This window comes from Gavialis gangeticus, unplaced genomic scaffold (assembly GCF_001723915.1).
Source record: "Gavialis gangeticus isolate Ggan-Ray unplaced genomic scaffold, GavGan_comp1, whole genome shotgun sequence".
Taxonomy (NCBI): domain Eukaryota; kingdom Metazoa; phylum Chordata; order Crocodylia; family Gavialidae; genus Gavialis; species Gavialis gangeticus.
Genome location: NW_017729026.1, coordinates 3318389 through 3343663, shown reverse-complemented (window position 1 = coordinate 3343663; position 25275 = coordinate 3318389). Strand labels below are relative to the sequence as shown.

General features: G+C 42.4%; 1 protein-coding gene across 2 annotated transcripts in view; it reads left to right on the top strand.

Annotated features, from left to right (window-relative positions):
• Positions 1-22700, top strand: part of ENPP3 (ectonucleotide pyrophosphatase/phosphodiesterase 3) — a 74410-nt gene extending 51710 nt beyond the window's left edge. The window contains exons 17-25 of one of the 2 annotated variants that reach the window (XM_019520267.1): positions 250-337; positions 1268-1440; positions 1537-1582; positions 3942-4096; positions 11123-11258; positions 12311-12388; positions 13851-13983; positions 17350-17506; positions 21905-22700. In XM_019520267.1, coding sequence (XP_019375812.1) covers positions 250-337; positions 1268-1440; positions 1537-1582; positions 3942-4096; positions 11123-11258; positions 12311-12388; positions 13851-13983; positions 17350-17506; positions 21905-22072 — 1134 coding nt within the window. In that variant the 3' untranslated portion in view covers positions 22073-22700. Of the gene's footprint in view, positions 1-249; positions 338-1267; positions 1441-1536; positions 1583-3941; positions 4097-11119; positions 11259-12310; positions 12389-13850; positions 13984-17349; positions 17507-21904 lie in introns of both variants that reach the window. The other variant, XM_019520266.1, reaches the window with a different exon arrangement.
• The last annotated feature ends 2575 nt before the right edge of the window (positions 22701-25275 follow it).

The following is a 25275-nucleotide window of genomic DNA, read 5'->3' as shown; positions in this document are numbered from 1 at the left end:
CTTAAGGAGCTGACATGGAAATGTTAGAGAAACATAAAATCAGTTTCATTGTATAGTTAAGTAGTCTTAATAGAGATTTTATGCACAATTATCTTTTTTGTATGATACATAATGGGCTAATATCTGCTCTTAGCATATCGAAACAAGGACTTGACTTGATTTGCCCTTCCTGAGGACAGAACTGGGCCTAGTATATTGTTTTCTAATCCAGATTCACTCAGATAACAGCTTTTTATTATTATTCTCTAGGCCATTTTCTTAGCATATGGTCCGAGTTTCAAGGAGAAAACTGAAGTGGAGCCTTTTGAAAACATAGAAGTTTACAATCTAATGTGTGGTGAGTATAGGTAGCCAGTGACATATTGGGTTCTCAAAGGCAAAATGCTGTAGGCTGAGGGAGAGATTACAAAAAACATTGGTGAGGTACTCAAAGCCAGTTGCTCTGAACCAAACACCTCATCTTGCCCACTGAAATCCTCTTAAATTCCATGTTCCTTTATGATATTCTCTCTCACCCATCAAGACATTAACTGCCAGCAATTAACCTCTTTATTAAGATAATTTGTTTTCAGAGTTCACTTAAAATCATGAGGAAGTGAAGTACTCCTAACGAAAATGTATGGTGCTTACATGAGTGCCTGCTGCAGTCATCTTAGAATGGGAGCCTTGCAGACCATTAGAAATTCTGCCTTCATCAGAAATATAGGTGTACCTCTGCAAGCCAAAAACTCATAAGAACATGGCAATGGACTAGGCTAGAAATTAAAAACAAATCCCATTGGAAATTTGTAAAAAATATGCAGTGATGCACAGTCTGCAATATCTTAATGCTTATCTTAAAAGTTTAGTGCCCATGTTATACAACAAAACTATCTAGGAACTTCCGCAGCTGTCTGTAGAGCAAACTCACCTGCCTGGCTGGGAAACAACTGGCCAATTAACCAACATACCTGTGTCTCAGTGTGCTCATTGGTCAAGTTGTTTGCTTCACGGATAAAATTCACAAAGAAGAGTATTCAGTGTATAATAAAGAGGCAGTCCTTGATTTTACCTGAAATATTTTAGTTGTATTTTTCCTTGTTTAATCAAACTTTTGATTTTTCAATAATCAGATACATTTGCATTTGAGGGTCAGGTAATTGAGATATTATTATACTATTTAGAAGAATTGCCTAAAAGAGGAACTGTCAGCCAAGTTACATTTTCTTCTGGAAGAAAACAAAGTTTTTTCTAAAATTTTGAATTTTGTTGTAACCTTTTTCAACAGATCTGCTGCATATTAAACCCACACCAAACAATGGAACACATGGCAGCTTAAACCATCTTTTGAAGATACCCTTTTTCAATCCATCATTTCCACAAGAAGTGTCATCACCTTCTTCATGTCCCTTTACCAGTACAGTTCCTTTAGATAATTTAGGGTGCACATTTCCCTCAGTGGTAAGCAATAGTTTTAGAGATTTCTTTACCAGTCTTGCCATTTTTTTAAAAGGCACAAATTCTTCTTGAATAATTCTTTAATATTTTATTTTACAGGGATTGGAATTGATAAATCAACAGTTAAATCTCAGCACAGAAGAAAGTAAGTTGAAGGAAATAAAAGCAACAGGGCTGATCTAAACCAGTGTCTTTTCTTTTTACTTTATGTTGATTTCAGTGGTACTATTTTCAGACTAGAATCCTTTAGGTGAGTTAAGATTAGAGCCTACCATAAGTATTGACTTTTTTCTTGTTTTCCTGCCTGGAAAATAGATTGGCTGTCAGACTCCTTTGGTAAGAGTTTTTCTTACTCAGATATGTAACTGCTATGAAAATCAATTGAAAAAAGAGACATAATGATTATTTTGGGCAGTCTTTTATTGGACTATTTGTATACAGTATTTGGGAGGGTTATAGATGAACTTTTGGGTGCCACAGTACCTTCCTCCAATCTCATGGCATTTATAATGGGGAGTCTTTGGAAAAACAGTAATGCATGAACACTTACTATGATGCCCAGGGGTGAAGTATAAGAGAACAAGTTCCTCACACAACCGTTCTCCCTAGTACAGCTACACAGGAGCTGCAGATGTGGGGCAGCCATCTGGCTCATGGAAAGACACCCATTCATTTAAAAGGGCTTTTGATCAGGCCTTAGGTCCTGCAGGTCATAACTGCTGTTCCCAGTCCTGCAGCTATATTTTACCATTATCTATGTATTCACACAACTCCCATAGATGTGTGCTTTTGTGGGTGTGCACTACTATCTGTTTTTGTGAATCTTTTTGGCAGTTCATTTATATAATACTTCATCTAACTTAGGGATGGGCAATTATTTCAGCTGGAGGGCCACTTAATGAGTTTTGGTGAGCTGTTGAGGGCCGCAAGTGTAGCTCGGCACCTTGACAGGTGTCCCACCTCCTGGCTGCCATCTTGGGACCATAATTCCTACCCATAACCTCTGACCTTTCCTACCGGAAGTCCCTCCCCTTCTCCTGGAAGTACTCCTTTTGGGGGGCGGGGGTTTCCCATCTTGAAACCGGAAAAAAAAATACTAAAAAAATCAAAGATCAACTATAACGTATTTTAATTTAATTTAAATAAAAGTCCTGATTTATGTGTTTGTATAGTGTATCTAGAGGAGATTGCATAATAGCGTAAAATACGGTCTTACTCTTGTATCTTTTGTGTGGTGGGGGTGTGGAGGTAGGGGTGTGTATGTGGGGGCTGTGGGAGTGTGTTTGGGTGTATGGTAAGGTGTGTGTGGTGTGTGAGTAAGGTCAGTGGGGGGCAGGTGTAGGGGGGTGAGAGTACAACGTATGTGGTTCGGCTGGGGGTGTGTGAGAGGGTGTGGCTGTGATTGGGGTGAAGGGGTGTGGGGGCTGGGAGAGGGTATGAGTGTGTGTTGGGAGTGGGATGTGTGAGAGGCTGTGAGTGTGCATGTATGGGGGTCCTTAGAGTCCCTGGAGTATGTATTAATCCCTGGAGCTGCATGTGGTGGCAGCAAGAGGAGAAGCCCTACCCAGCCCCATAGCCTGCAGCTCTCTGCATGCCCACCCCAGTCCCTGGCCACAGGTGGCAGCAGCTTGTGGGACCAAATTCACCTGGCCCAATAGTGCTCCCACCCAAGTCCCTGGCTGCATGTGGTGGCAGTGCGTGGGGCCAGCCTGGCTACACATTGCGCAGTGCCCACACTCCCACCCCAGTCCTTGGCTGCACATGGTAGCCGCGTGCAAGGCCAGCCCCACCTGATCCCATAGTGCACAGCTTCTGTGCTTCTGCAGCATGTGGAACCAGCCTACCCCATTGTGCATGGCTTCCTGCACTCCCACCCTCTTTCCCCCAGTGGGAGTCCCTGGCCCCGGCCCAGTGGGGCCCTTACTTGCATTTCCAGGCTTTCAGGCAGGGAGGCTGGGAACATCCTCGGGGCCACCAGGCAAAAACTCTGCCAGGCAGAGGTTTCTTGTCTCTAGTGCCCCTTGGCTTGGGGCTGGGGTGGGTCAGGCCAGGCTGAGGTGGGAGCTGGTTGCTTATCAACCAGAGCTGCATCGCCTGCATGGAGGTGCCAGCTTGCAGAGGGGCAGCCCTGGGCCAGGGCTTATGGAGGGGCCCCGTGGCCTGGATGGAATTGCTTGGCTATATTTTGCCTGCCTCTAATCTAAAGCCTTCATCTCATTTCACCAGCACATCAACAGAATTATAGCAGTTTAAAATTACTATGAGAGGAAGATCAGGCCTCTGATTTTTTTGTGATATATTATCCATGTATTAATCAAAACATGAACACTGTTGTTAAGCAATTTTAAATATCCAAAAGGAATTTTGATATTAAATGTAGTGCACATATTAAGTTTTCATGTATGTTACATTCTGTATGTATTTTCCCCTTGAATATGCTTTTCTGTCAACAAAAAACATATTTTCACAAATACAAAAAACTATAATTATTGTTTAAATTGTAGTGAAGAAGGCGGAGACTTATCATTTGCCCTATGGGAGACCCCATGTTTTACAGAAGCAAAACAACTACTGCCTCCTTTACCATCATGGGTACGTGAGTGGATACAGTCACACCATCTGGATGCCACTGTGGAGTGCATACACTATCAATAAAACTGTAGGTTACCAAATATACTTACCATACATAACTGAATGATATGCTGTAGTGAAAACATAGTTCATTCATTAGGGTTGTTGCTTATGAGCAAGAGGGATGTTGTGGTTCTTTCACGCATACTTTTTTCTTGAATTTTAATATTTTTTTCCCTATTGAAAGAAGCCAGATTTAATTTACTCAGTCTGATAATGGAAAGGTGCATTTTATAATTTTCTCAGAGAACAATAACTCTTGCTTAGTTTTTGTTTGCTTTTGTGGTGTGAACATGGATTTAAGCCACAGATTTTCAATGCTTCTTCAGCTTGTGTTTAATTCAACGCCTAATTGTCCAAGTCGAGCTTCTTTTGAAAATCAACTTGCAAAATAGTCAAAACTAAGCAAACTTGAAATACCTTAAAAATGGGAAAATGACTACTTCAGCACAGCAGTTAAGTTGGTTCAACTTAGCCTGTATATATAAAATGGCTAACCTGTTTTACAGTGGAACAGAATGGGGATAGCATATAAATAATGGGAGGAAATTGTAAGTGAGGAAATACATGAAACTGAAAACACATTGACTCTCTTTCTTGGCCATCTACTGTGCTCTAAATTGTCTCTGTTAGTTCCTGAGAAAAAAAATCAGACTATAATTTCCAAGAATGGCTGCTTGTAAGTTCTCTTAAGCATATCATTATCTTTCTTTGTTAACAAAGTTTTCCAAATATATACAAAGCTACTAGACAGTTTGTTCTAATGCAGTTTCTGTATATTCCAAAGCTGCACGAGTTGTAAATATTATAATTGGGGATAGGTGACCCTTGCTGAGTTCAAGGATTAGTGAATCTCTTGAACAAGTTGGGTCATAGGGTTGAGTTCATAAACTTTTTTTTCTATAGAATATAATCTTTGCTTTATTCCCAATGAAAAAAAGTTAAAATAGATTTTGTTTTAACTAAAGGAATATCACTATTTTTTACATAGTATAATGTAATGTGGTAATGGAAGGTCTTGTAACTTATGCATGTGGTATATAGACTTTTTGAGAATTTTCACCTCATCTTCTCTGTTAATTTTTTTCACAGACTCTCTTAAAAAGATCCCAAATCCAATAATGTTAGCATTTGTATACAACTTTCAAAAACTGGGTGACCTCAGAATGGTGAAACTGATAGTGGAAGCAGTGGATGGTTAGGAGGTTGGGGGCCGCATATATCCTTAACCTCTTGTGGGCCACATGTGGCTTGCAGGCCACCAGTTGGACAGACTTGGACTGTATACCCAAAATAACAGCAATATGGATTATACCTATTATCAGTGTGATTTGAAATAATACAGTAATCGATTGACTCTAAACCTGTTAGGGACAATAACATAGGGTGAAGTTACAAACTCAGTGGAGGTAAAGTTTTACTAATACATACTACCTGCAAGAAATAACAGTTTCTAAGATGAGAAAAGCAGGACAAAGGCCTCATTAGTTCTACCAGTAGCTGAACAGCCAGCAGCCAGGAAGCTCTGTACACAGTCTCATTCATAGGAAGCTTTGTGCATGGGTCCACACAGAGAGATAACACAGTGCATCTTGGGTGTCTGCTAAGCATGAGAACAAGGCCTAGTGATTTTCAGTGCCTCTAGTTTGTGATTATTGTTCACAGAATGAAATAGTCAGGTTCAAGTAGCACAACAGATTGAAGCAAGCCATGGATTTGCTCATTGCATCTCAAATCTCTTGGGATTTTCCCAAATAAGGGCATTCCTTTTTCAAATTACCTCACAGTTCCCCCAACATCCCACAATGCTTTGTACCTTCCCTACAATACCCCCTTGTAGGGTGGGCCAGCTAGCCCATGCTGCCTGCTCCAGCCAAGTAGGGAGGTATACTTCAGCACCCCCTGGTTGCTGATCAGTGCCACTGCAGGCATGTGGCTCCATTTCTGAAATCAAAAGTGAATGTCTGTCTGTTCACTTGCTTATTGATTCAATTTACACAGCTTAGACTAACTGTGAAGACTGAATCAATTCAGCCCCAGGATTTTTGACTGTCTGTACTTAGCCTAGAAGTCTAGCTAATTGAGGTCAGTATAAAGAAGCCAGTGTAGGTACAAGACCCTGATCGCATAAGCTGCATGTAATTTTCCTTGTGTATGATGAATGGTGTTATGAATGAGCTATTCTTTTTGACAGGACATAATTACAGACATTACACTAGTGACAGCAGCCCAAGTTTCCGTTACATTTTTTTTCTGATTTGGAAGCAAAAATTAAGATTCAAATTAGTGGTAGTTGGGATAAATTTCTGAGGTTACACATTGATCTTCTGAAGGAGAAGGAAATGGTTGCAACAGGCTGCCTCAGGATACTTAGAAAAAAATAAGATTTTTTTTTATCCTGTATTAATAAGCATGTACAGGGTGGCATGCTAACCCTTTTGTGTGTAGAATTTCAAAGTTCTTTATAATATTTCACTGGTTGTGCATTCACTTTCTGGATGCACTATAGTTTTATTTGATTTTGTGAATATACTGTATTCTATCTGTGTATGAATTTGGAATATGTGGGTGTATCTACATGTGCAATTCATGTGCACCAATAAACTCTGGTGCACATCATTCCAGAGTTTATTACTCTCCAGCACCATGTTTGAACATGCACCCGGGACTGCAGCACATTGAGCCAGGTTGGAGCACTGGCCTGAAGAGTCAGCCAGACAGCCTGGGGCTGCTTCAACTTGGCTCAATGTGCCCAGGAGGGGCTGGCTGGGATACAAAGATGCTTCAGGTGGGGCTAGCTGGCAGGCAGCCCCGGCACTGAAGCACCCTTGTGCCCCAGCTAGCCCTGGTCATTGTCTACATGTATGTTGCTGCTGAGTTAAAAAAAAAAAAATCCTCCATAAAATAGTACTTGTGTTTACAAGTACTAACCTGCAGGAGTTAATTAGTTTACTCCATCCTAATAGCTCTGCACATGTAGACACTGAGATTTTACTGCAGCACAGTAATTATTGCATGTAGATGTGCCCTGTTTGTAGTTAAAGAAAATTATATGGAAGGACTTTTTAAGCTTAGCATAAAAATATTGCAAAGTAGTTTAGCTTTTGTAACTAGCACCATACCATAATAAGATAAATACAGCATTGAGATATGATGTCCTCTTATGATTTATGGAAGTAAAGATTTTAGTTCATTTGGTTTATGGAAGGGGTTTGCATGTGTGTCTGTGTGGTTTTAGTAGTTTTCCTGCTTGCATTTCTCAAAAAAGCCTCCTGGAAGTGGCTGAAAGTTGACCTGAGAGACCACAATAGCTGCTGTTGAATGTTATAGTTAAAGCCTTCCATGAAATGCAAATAAATTATGCATCCTGACACATTAATTACTAGCTAGTCACAAAAAATCTCATTATATGCACCAGAAAGAATTTCAAAATCTCATCCTCAGAGGAATTTTTACAGTCTTTGTAAGTGGCTTCTTCACATGTCATCAAGATTCCCCATATAACCTGAGACAGAAGAAGCAAGAGTAGATACAGCTATGGAAATCATCTTTGAGTTTGACCTGCTGAAACATTAAAATTTTGGGCAATGCAAGTGTTGAAGGAGGATTTCTTAGAGAAGCTATAGGTAGGCTATCAATTAAAGACCCAGCTGTTGGCACTGACAGTATGCCTAGAAATCAGCTATTTTGGGGAAAAGTCATTGAGTAGCTTATGACATTGTAGTTCTTGTGGTTTTTGAAGTTTTCTGATTTATCTTGCATTCATGATTTCAGAGATAAATTTGGGCCTGGCTCTATTAAGTGCTATCACTGAAGCAAAGAATAAAGCTAAAATGTCCATGGTGATGTCAGCAATTTCTGATACTGTTATTCATGAGGGTCTGTTGACTTGCTTGCAGACTCTAGCAAGAGTAATCAAGAATTACCTTTGCATTAGTTCCTTTCTTATGGTTTTGAAAGAAACAAAAGTTTGTTGTGGCTACTTTTTTCTCCAACTGGAGTTTTCTACTGCTAGGTCTAATAAGGATCTATATTATCATCCATCCTGTTCAACCTGGCTCTGATGTTACTGGCAGGGATAGTGAAAAAATACAGGCTATGATGTACTCAGTGGGCGGATGACAACTTGGTCAACATCTGTATTCTTCTGGATTGGCTGGAACAGTAGAATTAATAATGCATTCTCTATATAAACTGGAGACTTGATTTACAACTAACTGAATTTAGTTTAAGTTGAAGAGTGAAGTAATACTAGTGGGTTGGGAGAAGGTGCCAGAAGAGTTATTGGAACTTCTTTTTAGGGAACACAAAGGCCATTTTTAACCCAGGTGTATAAATCAGCTGTGATATTACCCTATTTACTCATATACCACACATACCTTTCTCCCAGAGGACAGCTCCCCAAAATTGGGATGTGTGTCTTTAGCTGGAAAGCTGATTTTCTTCCAGGAATATAAAAAACCTGCTTTGATTAATACTCCTCCAGGCATCTATTTAGGCTGCTAAGCATGTCAATTGATTGAGGGAGTCTTTGTTCTTCCTTCCACAGCTATTAAGAATCATCTTTCCTTTTTAAAGGTCTTGAAGTTCCACTAACCAAGCTAACCTTTCTTTAGGTAATTTTTCTGTCTGCTAGCTGCTCTTGATCTCTCTTCTCTTATTTTATAGCCCTAGAAACTCTTTTTTAGCTCTTTTCCAAATCAAAGATCCACTCATGGAGACCAGTCTTCAATAGCAGCTAGGGTTTCAGCTTTTGGTTAAGCAGGAGAGGGAGCTGAAGATTAGGTTATGCCCCTGCTCTATGTAACCATAACTCTGTAAAAAAGATTTCTTTCTTCATTCTGCCTTCCCAAAAACAATATGCATGCATGTGGTAGTCAAGAAAAGACAGTAAATCCTAGTCTATTCCTGGGTGCTAAGTAGAAGCAGTAACTAAAGAACAATTTTTCATCTGTGCTTCATGAGAAAAGAGCAGTGTGCCTTCATAAAGGTTCTTGCGACATTTATGATTTTTGTCACCTGTTTAGATTCCTGTTATAAGCTCTATGTATAATTACACTAACAGACCATTCAGAACCAATGTACTGCTGGATGCATCAGCCTTCTTGTTAAGCTGTTTTACAATGAAAGCAGATTATATATTTATTCCATGAATGAAGAGGTGGTTAGCCAGGTTAGTCTGATGTCAGGCAGGTGGAAAGGCAAGGTGGCACTTTAGGGATTAACTGATTCAGAGAGGCCTAGACAACAGCTTAGATCATCAGATGGCAGATGTAAAACAAAATAGGCTGTTGCCTACAAAAGCGCATATTTCTTTGAACCAGCTAGTTTCCAAGGTGCTACTTTGCCCTATGTTCTGCCCTTGTTCCAGGTTCTGCCTTGCCTCCAGTAAGTTTCCAGATGGAACTGGAATGTGTAGATGTTCATCTACATAGGCTTGAATGACTTGGTTTCTTGAGAGTTTGCTTCTGTCCCCATGACATATTATACTGGTTAGCAGAAGCTGTCAAGCTGGAACTTGTCGTCTGGAGAGTCCTGCTGGTGGGGTTCTTCGCTGATGTTGTCAACTTTGGAACACACTTTCTCCGTTGATTCTATCAGATTTCCTAACATTGCACACGTACTGAAATACCCCAATTTTTTCTGCTACGTTTTGGGGAAGGTGCAGGTGGAGAGCTGTAAGGGCTCAGATTTAAATTATTGCCCTCACCGTGACCCTGGGCTTACATTTAGATCAAGTGACCTTTCATTCATGTTGAGTGCCATTTACCATAGCTGACAACCATTACCATACATGGGACCAGTGGGACATATGAAGCCAACAGTTTAAACTAATGGAACTTAATGGAGGGCTGGGGATAGCTGTTTATCTGGGAGAAGCAATATTATATTTTAATGTAATGCCCTTGGATCACAGGATAGGCAGCTACAGACACTTTCATAAATCTCAATAAAGATGGAAAAAATGGAGCAAAAACACAACGCTCGTTCCCTTCAATTCACTTTAACAAATCAAAAGGGACATTACACTACATCTCCTATCTCTCTCTCTCTCTCTCTCTCTCTCTCTATCTAATCATGGTTTATGAAGTTCAGAAGACTTACAAAATAAAGCAAACCCCAAATCCTCTTGATATATTAAACAGAAAAGAAGAGATCTGATTAACTATGATGGATGAATGATTACATTTTCTTACATCAAGTACAGTAATGTCTTAATAAAAAGGAAACTTAACACAATGATGAAATGATGCTATCACTTATGATAGGAAAACTACTGTAGAAAACAGCATGCTGGTAATGCTGTTTGTGCAGCCCTAGCAGTTATAAATATGGATGTTAGAGTCAACTAACTGATAAGAAATGTTGTGAGCCAGATTGTAAACTGCTGTAAATTAATATATCTCCATTGAAATTTGTGGAATTATGCCAATTTATACCAGTTGAGAATTTAGCCCTTACAGTATTATTGTTAGCATTGCTTAATTTTCATCCTCTTCTCATCATATTCTGCCTCACAGTAGGAAATGAAGTAAAATTTATCCTTCCAAAAATAACTTCCTTTTCAGGGCAATGAACAAGTAAAATGTCATCTTTTTAGAGTAATGTACAACATGGTCCTTAAGTACTACAATTTTATACAGTGTTTAGGTTTTTTCACTAACTTTGGACATGTCTATATTGCAGTATCCTGCTCTGAGTATGCCCTGCCCACTTGCTCCTGCACTTATGGTTCAAGCCTGGAAATATACTGGTGTGGCTTCTTTTGGGGCTTACCCCACTACTTGCTCTCAATCAACCTAAGATCGATGTCTTGAGAATGGTCACAAAGGGGCTCTAAGAGTTTCTGAACACAGAGAAGGATCAAGTTAAAGTTCTCTATAGAAAACATGAGTTTCCATTACTTACATTGACTCGATTCATTTAAAAAATGGGAAACGATTCAATGAAAGCCATTCTAGGAAGTCAGAGTCCATATAGGGTATTGGGTTAACCACAAGTGTGGGCGTAATGCTTTTTTTCCCCTTTTTTTCCTTTTTTTTCCTTTTAGCAGGGAGATGTTTCTTCTCTTCCTCCCACTGGCTCCGACCGTCTGCGGGCTGATGTTAGAATCCCTGCTGCTCAGAGCCAAAATTGCTCCAGCTACCAGCCTGACCTGAATATCACCCACGGTTTCCTTTATCCTCCCAGTTAGTATCATTCTTTTTATAGCTAGAACTTAGAAAATCTTAATCAGCTGGATGTGGGTTTGTGTTTAAACATATACACAACACCAAAACAACCTGTCTGGAATAAGCATGTTGTTCAGTAAAAGGTTTCCAGTGGTTGTGCATTGACCAGAAGAAGTACAACTACTACTTGTACCCAAATATTTTCAGTTCAGAACTTTTAGATTTATGTTAAAAATGGGACAGCTGCATGTGATGAAAACTGACCAGAATAAGGGAAAGAGGCAGAATGAAGTCAAGTATCTGACATAAATTGTGCCAATGACATTTCAATTTTAAATACTCTAATGTTAGATTGGGTTTAGATAGATAGTACAGAGAGGGGAACTAACCTGTGATTAAGGTGGTGTATTAATTTTTTGATCAAATGCAAAGCTGGGTTAGAATAGAAGTGAATAGAAGCCGGTTAGTCTCAGCCTATAGCTTTTTTCTACATGTCACAAAGCTACCATGAATTTTGTATACCTGAGACGTCTCTTCTTCTTGGGAGAGTTCTCCCAAGAATGAAAATATATGTTTTCTAGAACAGTTTATTGTATTATACATTTTTGTTTTGATTGGTTTATATATTTAACAATGATAATTTCTTAAGGCTAAATAGGCTTGAGACAGTTAACAAAATCCCAGTGAGTGGATTTCACTCTGGGATACTAATGGTGTAATGATTCTTCTCTGGCATGCCCCATAGATCATTTCCTAGAGAAATTTATGTGTGGGAAATCCTTTATTGTCATTTATCCCAGATTAATACTTTCTAGGCTTACATAACAAATCCTCAGTCTCATTCAGTCCCCTACTGTATACTATAGATTGCACAATCGTCAGAGTTTATATATAGCTGTATGTATTGTTTATAAATGTATATCGCTATAGTTCCCATGCCAATGTGAAGCTCTAATTAAGGAAATGCACAATAATATAAATATATCCATCTTCAGTGATATGGGAACTTTATATGAGAAACCTCTTTGTGTATATTAGTCATTAATGCATGTTTCACTCTTTTTTTTCAGACTACAACTCAACCGCTTCTGAACAATATGATGCTTTACTTACCAGCAATATTGTCCCCATGTATGCCCAATTCAAAAGTAGGTTCAAAGGTTTTGATGACCATGTACACTCTGTTGGTTAAGTGGCTCTTTCCCTTAGCTAAGTAAAATATTTTTTAAAATACTGCTGTTATGCTGTAATATCAATATTCAGTATATCCAGATCTAATTAATTGCACTAAAAAATTTAAAAGATATTGGTAGGGAATATTATGAAACACATGCATTTAATTGATTTTTTTTTCTGTAGACAGTCCACCTAAAGCTTCTTTTTGCTAATGGCAATGTATTAGTATTTGAATTTCCTCTCCTAACCCTTTGTTCTGCTCAGGTGGTATAAAGAGGAGATAGGCCTTCAGAGCTATTTTTGTGGATTTATCTGGAATGTATTGATCTTTAGCAGCCTCGCAGAGCTGACTCTTACCTTGACTCCATGTGGCAGAGAGAAGAGTGGCCTGACACTGCCCCTGCTTATCAGAGGCTCAGGAACCAAAGACTATGAACTCTTAGTTGGATAGTTCACCTCCGGTAGATGTGCTTGTTGTACACTTGAAATAAACTGTTATGTCCATGCATCTATCCATCCTGGCTTTCTGTTACATAGCCATTAGCAATAACACAGCTACAGATATAGATATAGATTTATCTTATCTATATTTGTTTAAGTCTTGTGCTTGAACAAAAAAACAGTTTTGGCTACTTTTCATTGTTCATTCAGACTTCATTTATAACCTTGTTCTGTGTGAACAAAAAAACCCAGACCAGCACAGTTACCTGAATCTTAGAAGGAAATTAATTAAAAATAAAAAGTTTCTTAAGGAAATTGAGCATTGTCACAAGTATGAGACCTACTGGCCTGTTACTGCAGATAAGAGTTATAGCTATAAGAGGCAAACAGAGAAAAGGGCTTTTTTAGCCACTCTGTGGGTATATCTACACATGAAATTTAATGTGCAGTGATAAACTCCAGAGCTGTTTCAGTTAGAGTCAACAGCTCCTGAGGGCAGAGCAGCCCTGGGCTGTCAGAAGACTTGTGGGTGTCAGCTCAGCTCCAGGTGCTAGCATTGGGTGACAAAGGGGCTATCCAGGGCACGAGGGTGCTGAAGTATGGAGCTAGGCGCAGGCATCCCTTGCAGTTAAGGACCTTCGTGCCCCAGCCAGCCCGTCACCGTCTAAATGTGTGTTTTAGTAGAGTTAAGCTGTACCATAAGATTGTACTGTCCCTGACAATACTATCTTCCTGCAGAGTTAACAGCACCCTAATACTGGCGCATGTGCAGTTGGTGATGCTTTACTGTGGAGATGCTCCCTATAACTATAAACATATTCTCACTACCCTACATCCTAAAGTTAACACTTTAAGCAAATTATATCAATAGAATGGTGGTGCCTACTTTTTCTCTAGTCATGAGACAAGAGAAGCATTCTTTGCCAACATGTTAAAGAAGTCTAACCTCTTGAAACTGGTATTAATTATGTGCAACTGTTCTTTTAATGGCAGAAATATGGAACTACTTGCACGATGTGCTGCTCCTAAAGTATGCTGCAGAGAGGAATGGACTGAATGTGGTTAGTGGACCAGTATTTGATTACAATTATGATGGCCATTTTGATACTCTTGCTGAAATTACAGAGTAAGTACATGAAAGCAACTGAAGTAAGTCTCCAACTCTGGCTTATTCCATAACCATGTGTTATTTTCTACATGAGCGGCTGACCATGCAGTTTACCTCGCAGTCATTTATTACTTGCTTAAGCAATAGTACTTCAAAGGCTTAAGGAAGTACTAAATGACTGCACAGTAATCGGCATTAACCATATCACTCTTTGCTCGCTCTCAATATTGTCAGCGTTATGGTTCATGCCTGGCAATACTACGTTGCCATAGCAACGAGCTATTGTGCAGTAGCTCATCGCCACAGCAATGTAGCGTCGTGTAGATGCTCCCACCCATACCCAAAGGGCAAACATATATCCTTTGAGTCTGAAAGACCAGCAATAAAGTATTTGTGAGAGTATTTCCTTTCTCTATAATGTTGTATCCATTGTCACTCACAAAATAGCAGCTGCCTCTGAAGGCAGAGAGAATCCTTCAGACGTTAAAGTTACAGTAAAAAAAAAATAATTGTAAAAAGTTACCTACATGTACTGCACACACATACCAGACACTTTGCTAACTGTAACTATAGCAACTACATGTAAAATTAGATGGCTACCTTGGTTCTGGCTCTCCTGGAAATATAGAAGGAGCCCACTGAGGCATATCCAGACGTTCAGGAGCTGTGCTCTTATTATAATTAACTCATTGTCACAGAGGGCCCCTCTACATGTGCAGGTAAAGGTTCAGTGCATGGGCAATTGGTGCCTCCCGAGTCTGGGGAGGCACCAGATTGCTGGGTGGGGGGGAGGAGAAGAGAGTCCCCCAGCAGCCAATCGCCAACCAGGGGGTCCCCGCCAGGAGTGGACGGCTAAGCCAGTGGCAAAACTGGAAGTGCACTTCCGGTTTCACGGCTGGCTCTTCCAGGGGGTGCACAGCCGACCTCAAGGGGTGCATGTGCACCTGCGTGTATGTCCTATGCATCTCAGTGGAATCTAATGTGCCATCTACACAATCACACCTCCTACCATGCCATATGTGGCATTAGATCCCATCATACCTTATCGCCAGTGTAGGGGATCATGATCCCAGGCTCCCTCTGCACCAATCCTGTAGCTGCAAGCCCTGAAGTTGACAGGGCTCAGTACGGTTCACAGTAGGGGCATTTCTGGGAATGCTGCCCCCACTGTGAGCACTGTCAGCTTCAGGAGTCTCAGCACAGGAACTGCGGAGAAACGTTGTCACAGTTGTGAGCCTTTTAAGGTGTGGGGCTTGCAGTGGGAGCAGCATTCTTCCTGCCGTCCCTGCTGCAAACCCTACAGCCAAGGAGGCTCATGGGGGGGCAGTGCTCTCCCTGCTGCAAGCCCCGCAGCTGACAACACTGGGAGCCTTGTCAGCTGTGGGGCTGGCAGTGGGTGGTACACCCCTGTGCCTGGTGCACCCTGGGACTGGGTGTCCCAGGCACAGGGGAGCACTTGGCCACATGTTCAATTAATAGTGTGATCAGAACAAGCTATACAATTATTCCACATTTTTGTGGAGTAGCTTCATAGCTTATTGCTTGCTTTATCATGTCATTAATTGGTTGACTATGTAGCTGGGTCACAATTTAAGGTATGATTTGCTGGTTAAGTGTGCTGTGTAGACAGGGACCTAAGGTTCTGTCATCCACTGTATTCCCTGTTGTCTCCACTGTAGGGCCCTACTGTACATTAAAATTGAAGCTGGATAGAAACCAGATATATTTTCAAGCACTGATTTTGTAGCTGGGTGGCTCTTTCTATAGCTGGAGAGTCGTTTTTATGGTGTGATAATTATCTTGCTTGTGTGGCTGGTCAAAATTTATTGCCTGCTTAACCAGTTAATTGCGTAATATATGTAATGTATAGGAGGAGCTTTTTATTATAAGCTATGTAAGACAGGGGACCATGTTTTTGTTCTGAGCTTGCTAACAGTGTGTTCATTTGGATCCAGATTCCTGACAGGGTCCTGTAGGTGCCATAATAACACTCATAAGAAATAATAATAATAGCCCATGTATTCACACAGATATGGCTACTCCAAACAAACTATGTCTTCCATTCACATCTTCCCACCTAATTTCTTGTTTTTTCATGTACATAACTGTTTTTTCCCCCTCCAGAATACTGGCATGTATTTTCAAGCAGCCAATCAGAATTTGTCCCTGTACTTGTAAGACATTTTCAGAGTATTAAATGCTTTAGAAATAAGATTTAAAAATATGTATATATACTCATCAACATGTCAAAAGTTGTAAAAACATTTTCAATTCTCACAGTTTCCTTGCATACCATATGGTCTCAAGCAGCTGACATGTAGCGTACTACTGAGTATCAAGTAGCATAGTTGTCTAGACATATCAAGTATATTGTTGTCTAGACATAACACTGAGAGGAGTCTTATACACAAGCGGGAATTATAAAAAGACAGGGATACATAATATACACAACAGCAAAATTTAATTTATATTAAATATTAGGGAAAAAAACCCTTTTGGCTGTAAGAATGCTTAGGTAATAGCACAAGATGCTGTGACATCTGTAGAAACACCATCAATGAAAGGCTGTGTTTAAGGCCAGACTTAATACCACATCCGTCCAGGGTGGTTTGGAGAATGGTGAAATCAGTTCTGCCACAATGTAGGAGGGTAGATGAGATGACAGGCTGGAGATTCCTTCCAAGCAAAATGCTCTAATACCATGTCAACCACATAACGCTGTCTACAGTTCTCAGTAAACATGTTTTATTTCTGCCAGGTTAGTCATCTCAAGCATAAACTGCCTGACCCTGTAACCAGCAGCAATTCAGGAGTCACTTGGCACCTCACAGGGTTAGTCCCTGTGTACACACTACAGAGGCATGGCTATAAAACTGATGTAGAACAGTTTTAATCTATGACTTCTAAATTGATTTTTATAGCAGGTTGTCAGCTGTCATTAACTTGGCACTTTTTGTTTTTGCTGTTAAACAGAGTTAATTATCTCTTTGTTTTTCTCAAATGCAGTTTCAGACTTCTCAGTTGTTAACTGAATGAAATGCAAATATGGGGCTCAGTATTCCCCCATGCAAAAGCACTCAGACTCTTATGCACCAAAATATTTAGGTAGGTGTTGAAGTTTAAGTGAGTGAGTAGTGGATTTGATTTCAATGGGCTGGCCACATATTTAAACATGCTTTCAAAACTATTTACTGTGCTAGCCTGGGGTTTGCTGCAGAAGACCAGTCAACTTAAAAATCTATCATAAAGATTTTTTTTCCAGTGGAAAAAGTTGGTCAAGTTCTTCAATGATCGACACTCCATAAAACTGTTTTGATGCCAGTGGTTTTTGTCTTTTATACCCTTAGTTATCAAGCCTATCACTAACTTAGTGTTCTTTTACAGGCATGTCAAAAACACAGAAATCCCAATCCCAACCCATTATTTTGTGGTGCTGACTAGCTGCAAGAACCAGTCCACTACTCCACTGAATTGCCCAGGCTCCTTGGATGTTTTGTCTTTTATCATTCCTCATCGACCTGACAATAGTGAAAGCTGTGCTGTGAGTACATTTATGGACTTATATTTCTCTTTGGTCCCTAAGTAGAAGTTTGCAACATTTATGCACACGTAGGGATTCTGTTTCTCGGTCACATAACTCTGCATGTGTAGATGACTACCTATGCATGTACCTAAGCAGAAGATGGAGGGGAGGGCCCTTCCAGGTTTAGCTTACTGCAGGGCACTTCCCTGTGCAAGCAAAGAACTGGGTTCCAGGCCCCCTTGTGTAGATGGTGCTTGTACCTGTATCTTTGACTGCTCAACATAGTGCTTTTTACCTTTTTCCCTAAAATCATCCCCCCAAAATTGAGGTGCATGTCATCAATGGAGAAGCTGCTTTTTCTAGCTGGAATAGAAGCACACTCCTTCCCTTAAATCAACTACCCAGCAACAGTGGTGGCATGTTTATTCAGCCAGCTAAGGGAATAAATTGCGTTAACGACTCATTGTTCTTTCCTCCACACGTTAATCATCATCTCTCTTTTTAGTGGTCTTGAACTTCCATTTATCAAGTTAACCTTTCTGCTGGCAGTTTTGCTGTCTGCTACCTGCTCCTGGTCTCTCTCCTTCTGTTTCAATAGGAAACAGTTTTTAGCTCTTATCAAGATCATAGCTCTACCCATGGAGACCAGTCTTCAGCAGGGGTTAGAAGTTCTACTTTTGGTTGAGCAGGGAAGGGAGGGTGACTGAGCTGAAGATAAGCTCTGTTTCTGCTCTATGCAGCCAGACCATTTTTTTCTTCATTCTGTCTTCTCAAAATGAAGGTGTGTGTCTTATTCAGGGGCATGTAGCATGCAAGAAAACACAATTCTACTTGTATGTGAAGGCTAAAGATATCACTTATATGATTAAAAACTATCACTCAGACAATCAGAAGTAAGTAAAATGCTACCTTTTGTGTTTATGAGCTAGGATTCCTACAGGATCTGTTTGGGACCAGGGCATAGATGGTTTGGCCTAATGATTAGGCTACTGAAGGAAGGCAGGGGCCAGGGCTGGGTCAGAGTTTAGAAGCCAAATTACCAGGTCCAGAGGGAAATCCATGGGAAAAGCCCAAAAATGCATGCCAGGGTCAAGGTCAGGGTCCAGGAATCAGATGCCAAGATACTAAGTCTGAAGGATAATCCACAGACCAAAGTAAAAAAATAGAGTCAGATTAGGGCTAGGTACCAGCAGGCTCACCAAATCAGAATTTCTGCCCAGCTTGGGAGTCTGCTGCGACAGCTGGAGTTAGATGCCATAATACCAACTCTTGCAAAAAAATTGCAAGACTCATCATTTCCAAGGCAAATTAACTTTGACTCATGATCTGGGGATTGAACATTCATATCTTGGTATTTTTTCTTCTGGTGCATGTAGAGAATTCTTAGCTGGTAAGTCTCTGGAGGAGAAGGGGCAGGGGTGCAGATCAAGGCCCCCATGGTGAGGGAGGGAGTGGGGCAGGGGCTGGGGTAAGTGGGGCCCAAGGGTCAGGGCGGGTTGTAGGACAAAACTGTGGGTGGCTCATCCAGGGGTGGGGGGAGCATGGCTCCCTGCCACTGCGTGAACCCCCAGGAGAGTATGGAGGGCACATGTCCCCCTAATTTGTGTGTAGGGAAGAGATGGGCTGCCCACTTCAGGCTGGGGCTCTGTGTCCTGCTGCCTTTGCCCTGGGAGCCATGTGCTGGTCATGCTGCATTGCCTTGCCCACCTGGCAGCGCTGTGTTACTTCCGGGGCAAAGGCAGCAGGGTGCAAAGCCCTAGCCCGCAGCAGGCAGCCCGCCTCTGCCCTGCGCACAAATCTGGGTGGACACGTGGCCCCCATATCTCCCTCGGGGGGGTGCAGAGCAGCAGGGAGCTGCACTTCACCCTGTGCCTCTAGAGGAGTCACCCGTGGCTCCATCCCATGACCTGACCCATCTCCGTGTCTGTGTGTGTGTCTGCATGTGTCTGCACATGTGCATGTGTGTTTCTGTGTGTGTGTGTGACTCCCAAGCCACACCATCCCCAGCTCTGCTGCTGCCCCTCACTCCTGACCCACAGTACCCTGCATTCCCTGCATACCCCCCTCTCCAGACTGCATCCTCAACATGCACCCACAGCTCCCCACACTTTCGAAAATAGCCCTCTCCCACACACACTTGAAAAATAGCATCTCATAATTTACATTTCAAATCTCTTGATTTTTAAGAGTTTGTCTCATGATTTTTGACACGGTGGGGTTAGCAATACTGTAGATGGATAGGCAGCACTGCTAGCAACCAGTCAGGAAGGTAGCCAGTTAACTAGCTGGGGCAGAGCTTGTCAGCCAGAGACCCAAGGTAAGTATGGCTGCCTAGACAGTTAACCCAGGAAGGGATCATCCCTCAGGGACAGAAGTTACACACGAACTGATTTAAGTCAGCAGAAACTGGTTTAAACCTGTAACAGAACATAAGTTCAGTGCACATAAGCCAGTTTCAAAAAGGCCAAAACCGGTTTGAGATGAACCTGGTTGAATGTAGTATCAGACTTAACTGATTGAGGTCAAACCAGTTTATGCAATGCCTGACCCAGACCCCTTCCTGATTTAAGTTAAACCAGAGTCGCCCAGCATCCTGACATGTTCTGCATCCCTGGCCTAGGTTGTGCTCTCTGTTCCAGTAGAGCAGGGCTGGTCCTGCTCCTCTGCTCCCTAGCTGAAGGGCAGATGGGGCACAGCCAGACGCTGGGCCCCCTAAGGCAAAGAAGACAAGGAAGAGGCTTATTCCCCTCCCCACCTCCCCTGTCCCACCAGCATGGACCCCAGTTGGGGTCTGCCAGGCAGGGGTGCAACAGCCCTTGCCAGGCATTTCTCCACTTGTTGCTATAGTGGCAGGGCCGTGGCCAGCCCCAGCAGCAGCAGGAAGCAAACAGATGGGGGGTTAATTCATAGTTTCATAGTTTCTAGGGTCGACAGGGACCTGAGCAGATCATCTAGTCCGACCCCCTGCCATGGCAGGAAAGAGTACTGGGGTCAAACGACTCCAGCAAGGTGTTCATCTAACCTCCTCTTAAAACCCCCCAGGGTAGGAGCCTACACCACCTCTCTTGGAATTCCCTCCTCCCTGCCTTGTCCCAATGGCACAGACTCCAGCTGGGGTCTGCCTGGCCTGGGTGCAGCAGACAGTGAGAGGGTCCTTCCCCCTTGCTGCTGCAGGGGTGGGGATGCAGCCAGGTGCTGGCTGGCATGGACCCTGTAGGCAAAGCGGGCAGAGAGGGGGTTCCCACCTACTCCACCTTGCCCCTTGGGACCCCAGCTGGGGTCTGCCTGGCTGAGACAGAGTAGGCCCTATCAGACATTTCCACCCCCATCGCCCCTGGTGTGGTGCAGACATGCAGTATGTGGTGCCACGGACCTGCACTGCACATATAGGCATTCTTCACACTGCTACTTTGCAGTGCAGGGGTTTGGTTTTTTTACCTTGGGAGATCGTGGGATCAAAAAAAAAAAAACCAGGCCAAAAAAAGGTGTGGCTCATATAGCAGCAGTGCATGCAGCCCCAAACCAGAGCCTGGCTAGCCAGAGCCATGCTCCTGCTGCTGGTCAGGCTTCTTGCCATGGCTGCAGTTCCCTGAGCTCCCACCCACCTGAGTGCCCCCTTTCCCCACCCCACCCAGGAAAAACTGCCCAAAGTGCATGTAGCATGGGTGTTCCCTGGGCAGTAGCACAAACATTTGCACTCATCTGGACACACCCTAATAGTCTAAATATGTGAGAATTTTGGACCATTGTTTCTTATACTTTGGGGATTTGGGGGTATTTTTTTAGTTGTGATCAGTTTATACTATAAATAAAACAATACTGAATTGTAAATGCATTAAAAATATGATTCCACTGTATTTTGGAGTTAAAAGGTCACTGAAAGTTCAGGATATCATTTATCAGCAGTATTTTGCTTTTTTGTCACTTCTGTGGGTTACAACCTGCTTCCAGGATACATGGGACCTAGCATACTTCCATACTATACTTCCTATTTTCAGGCAAAATAAACAATTATATGAAATCCAGAAAACAGGAAAAAATAGTATCTTTTTAGTAGAGCAAGGGATAGAGAGGGTGAAGAACCAAGGAAGGCCTAGAAAGGGTGGAAAAAGCTTGGAAACAAAGTAAAGGCCTTTAAATCTTTAAAACATACTGTTTTTTCTGCTGTCTGATGACATTATGAGAGATATGAGTGACTGGTGCTTCCTGAATCTGGGGGGGCACCCGCAGAAGCCACCAATGGTAGTGGCTCTGTCGGGGGGGCACCAGCCCTGCCAACAGCGTTGGTGTCAGCTGTCAGGGGCAGCACTGGCTCCATTGGGGGTGGGGCATGTGCACCCCCATGCACCCCCTACCAGTCACCTATGATGAGAGATTAACTAGTGTTTGAACTTTGCTCTTTTTTGCTTCCGGCAGGATAATCAACCAGAGACCCAGTGGGTTGAAGTAAGACTTCAGGCTCATGCAGCACGTGTCCGAGATGTGGAGCTTCTAACTGGGCTTGACTTTTACTGGAGCCAGCCCCTCCCTGAGATCTTACAGTTAAAGACATTTTTGCCAACATTTGAGACTGAAATTAACTGAGTACGTGCCAAATGCTACTAATTTGGAAAAATAAATCTAAGTAAACTGGCCTTTTCTTTGCTAATGGATTATGCAGGAAACATTACTAGAGCTCTTCAGGTAATGAAGAGAAGACAGCAGAAGCCATCACTTTATTTTGCTTTTTCTCCAATTTCAAATTTTTCTGTCATTTATTTACCTTTAAATTGTGCCAAATGGTCAACTCAAGGCAAATTTGTCTCCTCACCTCTGAGCCAAGCTTTCAGTATAGAGAAGATTTTATATCCATGGATCTCTAAAAAATGCAAATGATCTATCTTGTAGATTCACAATAAAAAATTACTGAAGTGGAGAACTTGGCATTTTAAAACTTAAGGAAAAATATCTCTGCAGTGAAGACCGAAAGGAAACCCAGTTTGTGTAGACAGTGTTTTTCCCAGTTGCGTTTGTCAGGAAATATTCTGGTTGTCTACAATTGCTCTGCTGACCATCCCTTATCTCTTCTGTGATTTCACATTGACTCTCAAACAATCTGAATATGGATTTTATACGCTTAAGATATCAGCTTATTTTTTTATCACATGAGTAAATGCCTCACACCTGCACTTTAAAGACATAAAATTATAATAAATGGTCTTTTTCCATAGCATTGATAAACTGGCTCTTTGAACTTTTTTCGACAGAAGGAAGTACCTAACGGAAGCCTGTGGCAGCTGAAAAGTATGTCTATGTTATAAAAGTGCTTGCTGAAGGCTCTATGAAGATTTGACCAAGTGTTTTTCTGTATTTGTTTAGATATTAAGCTACAAGTTGTTGCTAAAAGCCTAATTATAGTTTAAGATGTAGTGAGGCCTTGTATGAAGTAAGGCCTAGTAAATTTAGCAAAGCCTAGAAGTAGTAAGGCCCTGTGGTGCAGTTAAAATTACCTTATCAAAGGAATGCAAGGCTTGTACTGCTATTGGTCAGTCTATGGACAATTGAAGAAAAAGGAGTCTAAGTGGTCATACGTTATCAGTGTCCTTCAGACGCTATAAATTAGCTGAAATATTTGGAAACCATTCAGAAGGAAGATGCAGCTCTGTGAAGAGGATTAGTTTGCTGTTGCCTGGATCTGTGGGCCTGTGGACCTCGAGGAGCCCAAGGTCCTTCCTGGCACCCCTCAGACAGCATTGTCCAGGGACGCCTGACCTCGCTGAACTTTGTAGAAAGAGAAGCTTGCTGTGTATCGGGCATCAGAGGAACTGCTGATAAGTTGCCAACGCGAATTGCTTTTGTCTGTCATCGTTTGTCTTGTTACTACACATAGTTGTGTTTTTTTTAAGGCAATAAATCTTTCTTGACTTTCTACCCTCGACCGCACTCTCAATCTAAACCCTCCACAGGTGGCTGGGACATAAATTGGCAGGATTGAGAGGCTCTGGTCTGGAGAGAAAGGTCGGAATGGAGGGAGCTGCATGGGCTCCGTTAGTGACTTTGCTTAAGGAGGTGATGGGGATAGAGAATCCTGGGTGGGATAAGGATAGATTGAGACCTGCCTGGAGTGACCCAGGAGCTGTACCTGATCATTGGGCTAGGTTTGCTGCTGCTGCCTGGTGTAAACCTAGGAAGCGGTGCCTGTCGTGGCTGCTGACCAAATGCCTGCAGTTAGGGGCTGAAGAAGTTACCCATCTCCAGGAATAGGTCACCCAGCTGAGTAAGGAGTTAGAAGATGTGAGAGATTCCAACAGCATGGCATGTGAGGCAGTGCAGGCCGCTCAGAGCCATTTGGAGACTTTGGAGAGGAGGGAGGGAAAAATTATGATTGCGCGCGTGGCCGCTTCCCTCCAGAAAAGGGCGCAGTTAGCACAGGCTGTGGAGCCACACTTCCACAAGATCAGATAGTGTCTTTATGGGCAGAGACCAGAAGTTGAGCTCTGGGAATATGGAGAGGAGGAGACTGATGACGAGCCTGGTGTTGAACTGCCGCCTTATGTCCCTGCCCAGAGGGAGGAACATAGCCAGGTCTTCCCCGTGCTAGTAACCCGTTCAGGGCCTCAAGGAGGGAATCCCCGGACAGAGCTACGTTAATTTACCTGAGCGGAAATAAGAGATATAAAAGAACAGCATAAGTCCAAGCCAGGAGAACCAGTGATAGACTGGCTAGTTCAAATGTATAGTGAAGGAGCTTCTGCAATTTCAGCGAGTAGAGCCGAAGCAGCCCAAATCATTCTGCACCCAAAGCTCCAGTTAAATCAGTTTGCAGAAGGTGATGAAAATGTTACTTTGTCTTCTGCTTCGCTCCAAGCCACTGCAGCCAGTTATGGTAATATGGAAGAAGAGCTTAGTCCTGCTCCTCGAGCATGGGTCAATTTGGAGGAGGATGTTCGTTGCTTGTATCAATTGGCGCTAACTGAGGTAATTCATACAGCAGTTTGGACTCGCACACCAGATGCAGAAGTCATGACAGCACCGTTGTGGAGGAAGTTTTGCTGACGAGCACCAGCAGTGTACCTCGGCCTTGTTGGCCTTGGAGCCAGAGGTGTAGATCACCCAGTAAGAAATGTGATTTGGTGATTAGTGCAGCTTCTACCCATTTTGCAGAAGCCAGGGATGGCTAAGCTTACAAAAACTGCCAAGGCCATGGCGGTGGCCTCAGCGAAAGACAAACCCCCGATCCTCCTGAATTGTTGGAAAAATCTGGAGAAGGCTGGCCCAAGACTCAGCGAGCAAAATTGTGGAAGGACTTGTTAGCTGCCAGTTTTAATAAAGTGCCAATTGATGGAGTGCCCACCAATGTTTTGCAAGGGCTGTGGGCTAAACACTCCAGCAAAAAAGCAAGTCCAAAAGCAGAACCATCAGTGCCACCAGCAGGGTCACTGAAGGGATTTTCTGCCCTGAGGGCAGGACTGTCGACATTGTCCCAGGCACCTGTGGGACCGCCAGCCTCTACCCCACCTGATCACATGGCCTAGGGAGTCCGGCTGGCCCAAACCCCAAAGAGAGGGGCCACAATGGGGGCAGTAGCCAGTCAGGGACCGGTATCTAAAGTTAATATTGGCCCCTTAATTCAGATACCTGTACAGATTCAATTAGGTAAAAGTAAAAAGTTAATTGATATGCTATTAGACACTGGTGCCCAGATTTGCATTTTAGATTCTGCAGATTGGAAAGGGGAGAAAGGAACCCCTTATCAAGTAATTGGAGTCAGAGGCACCAGACGACCAGGACATCTGGTCCAAGCAACC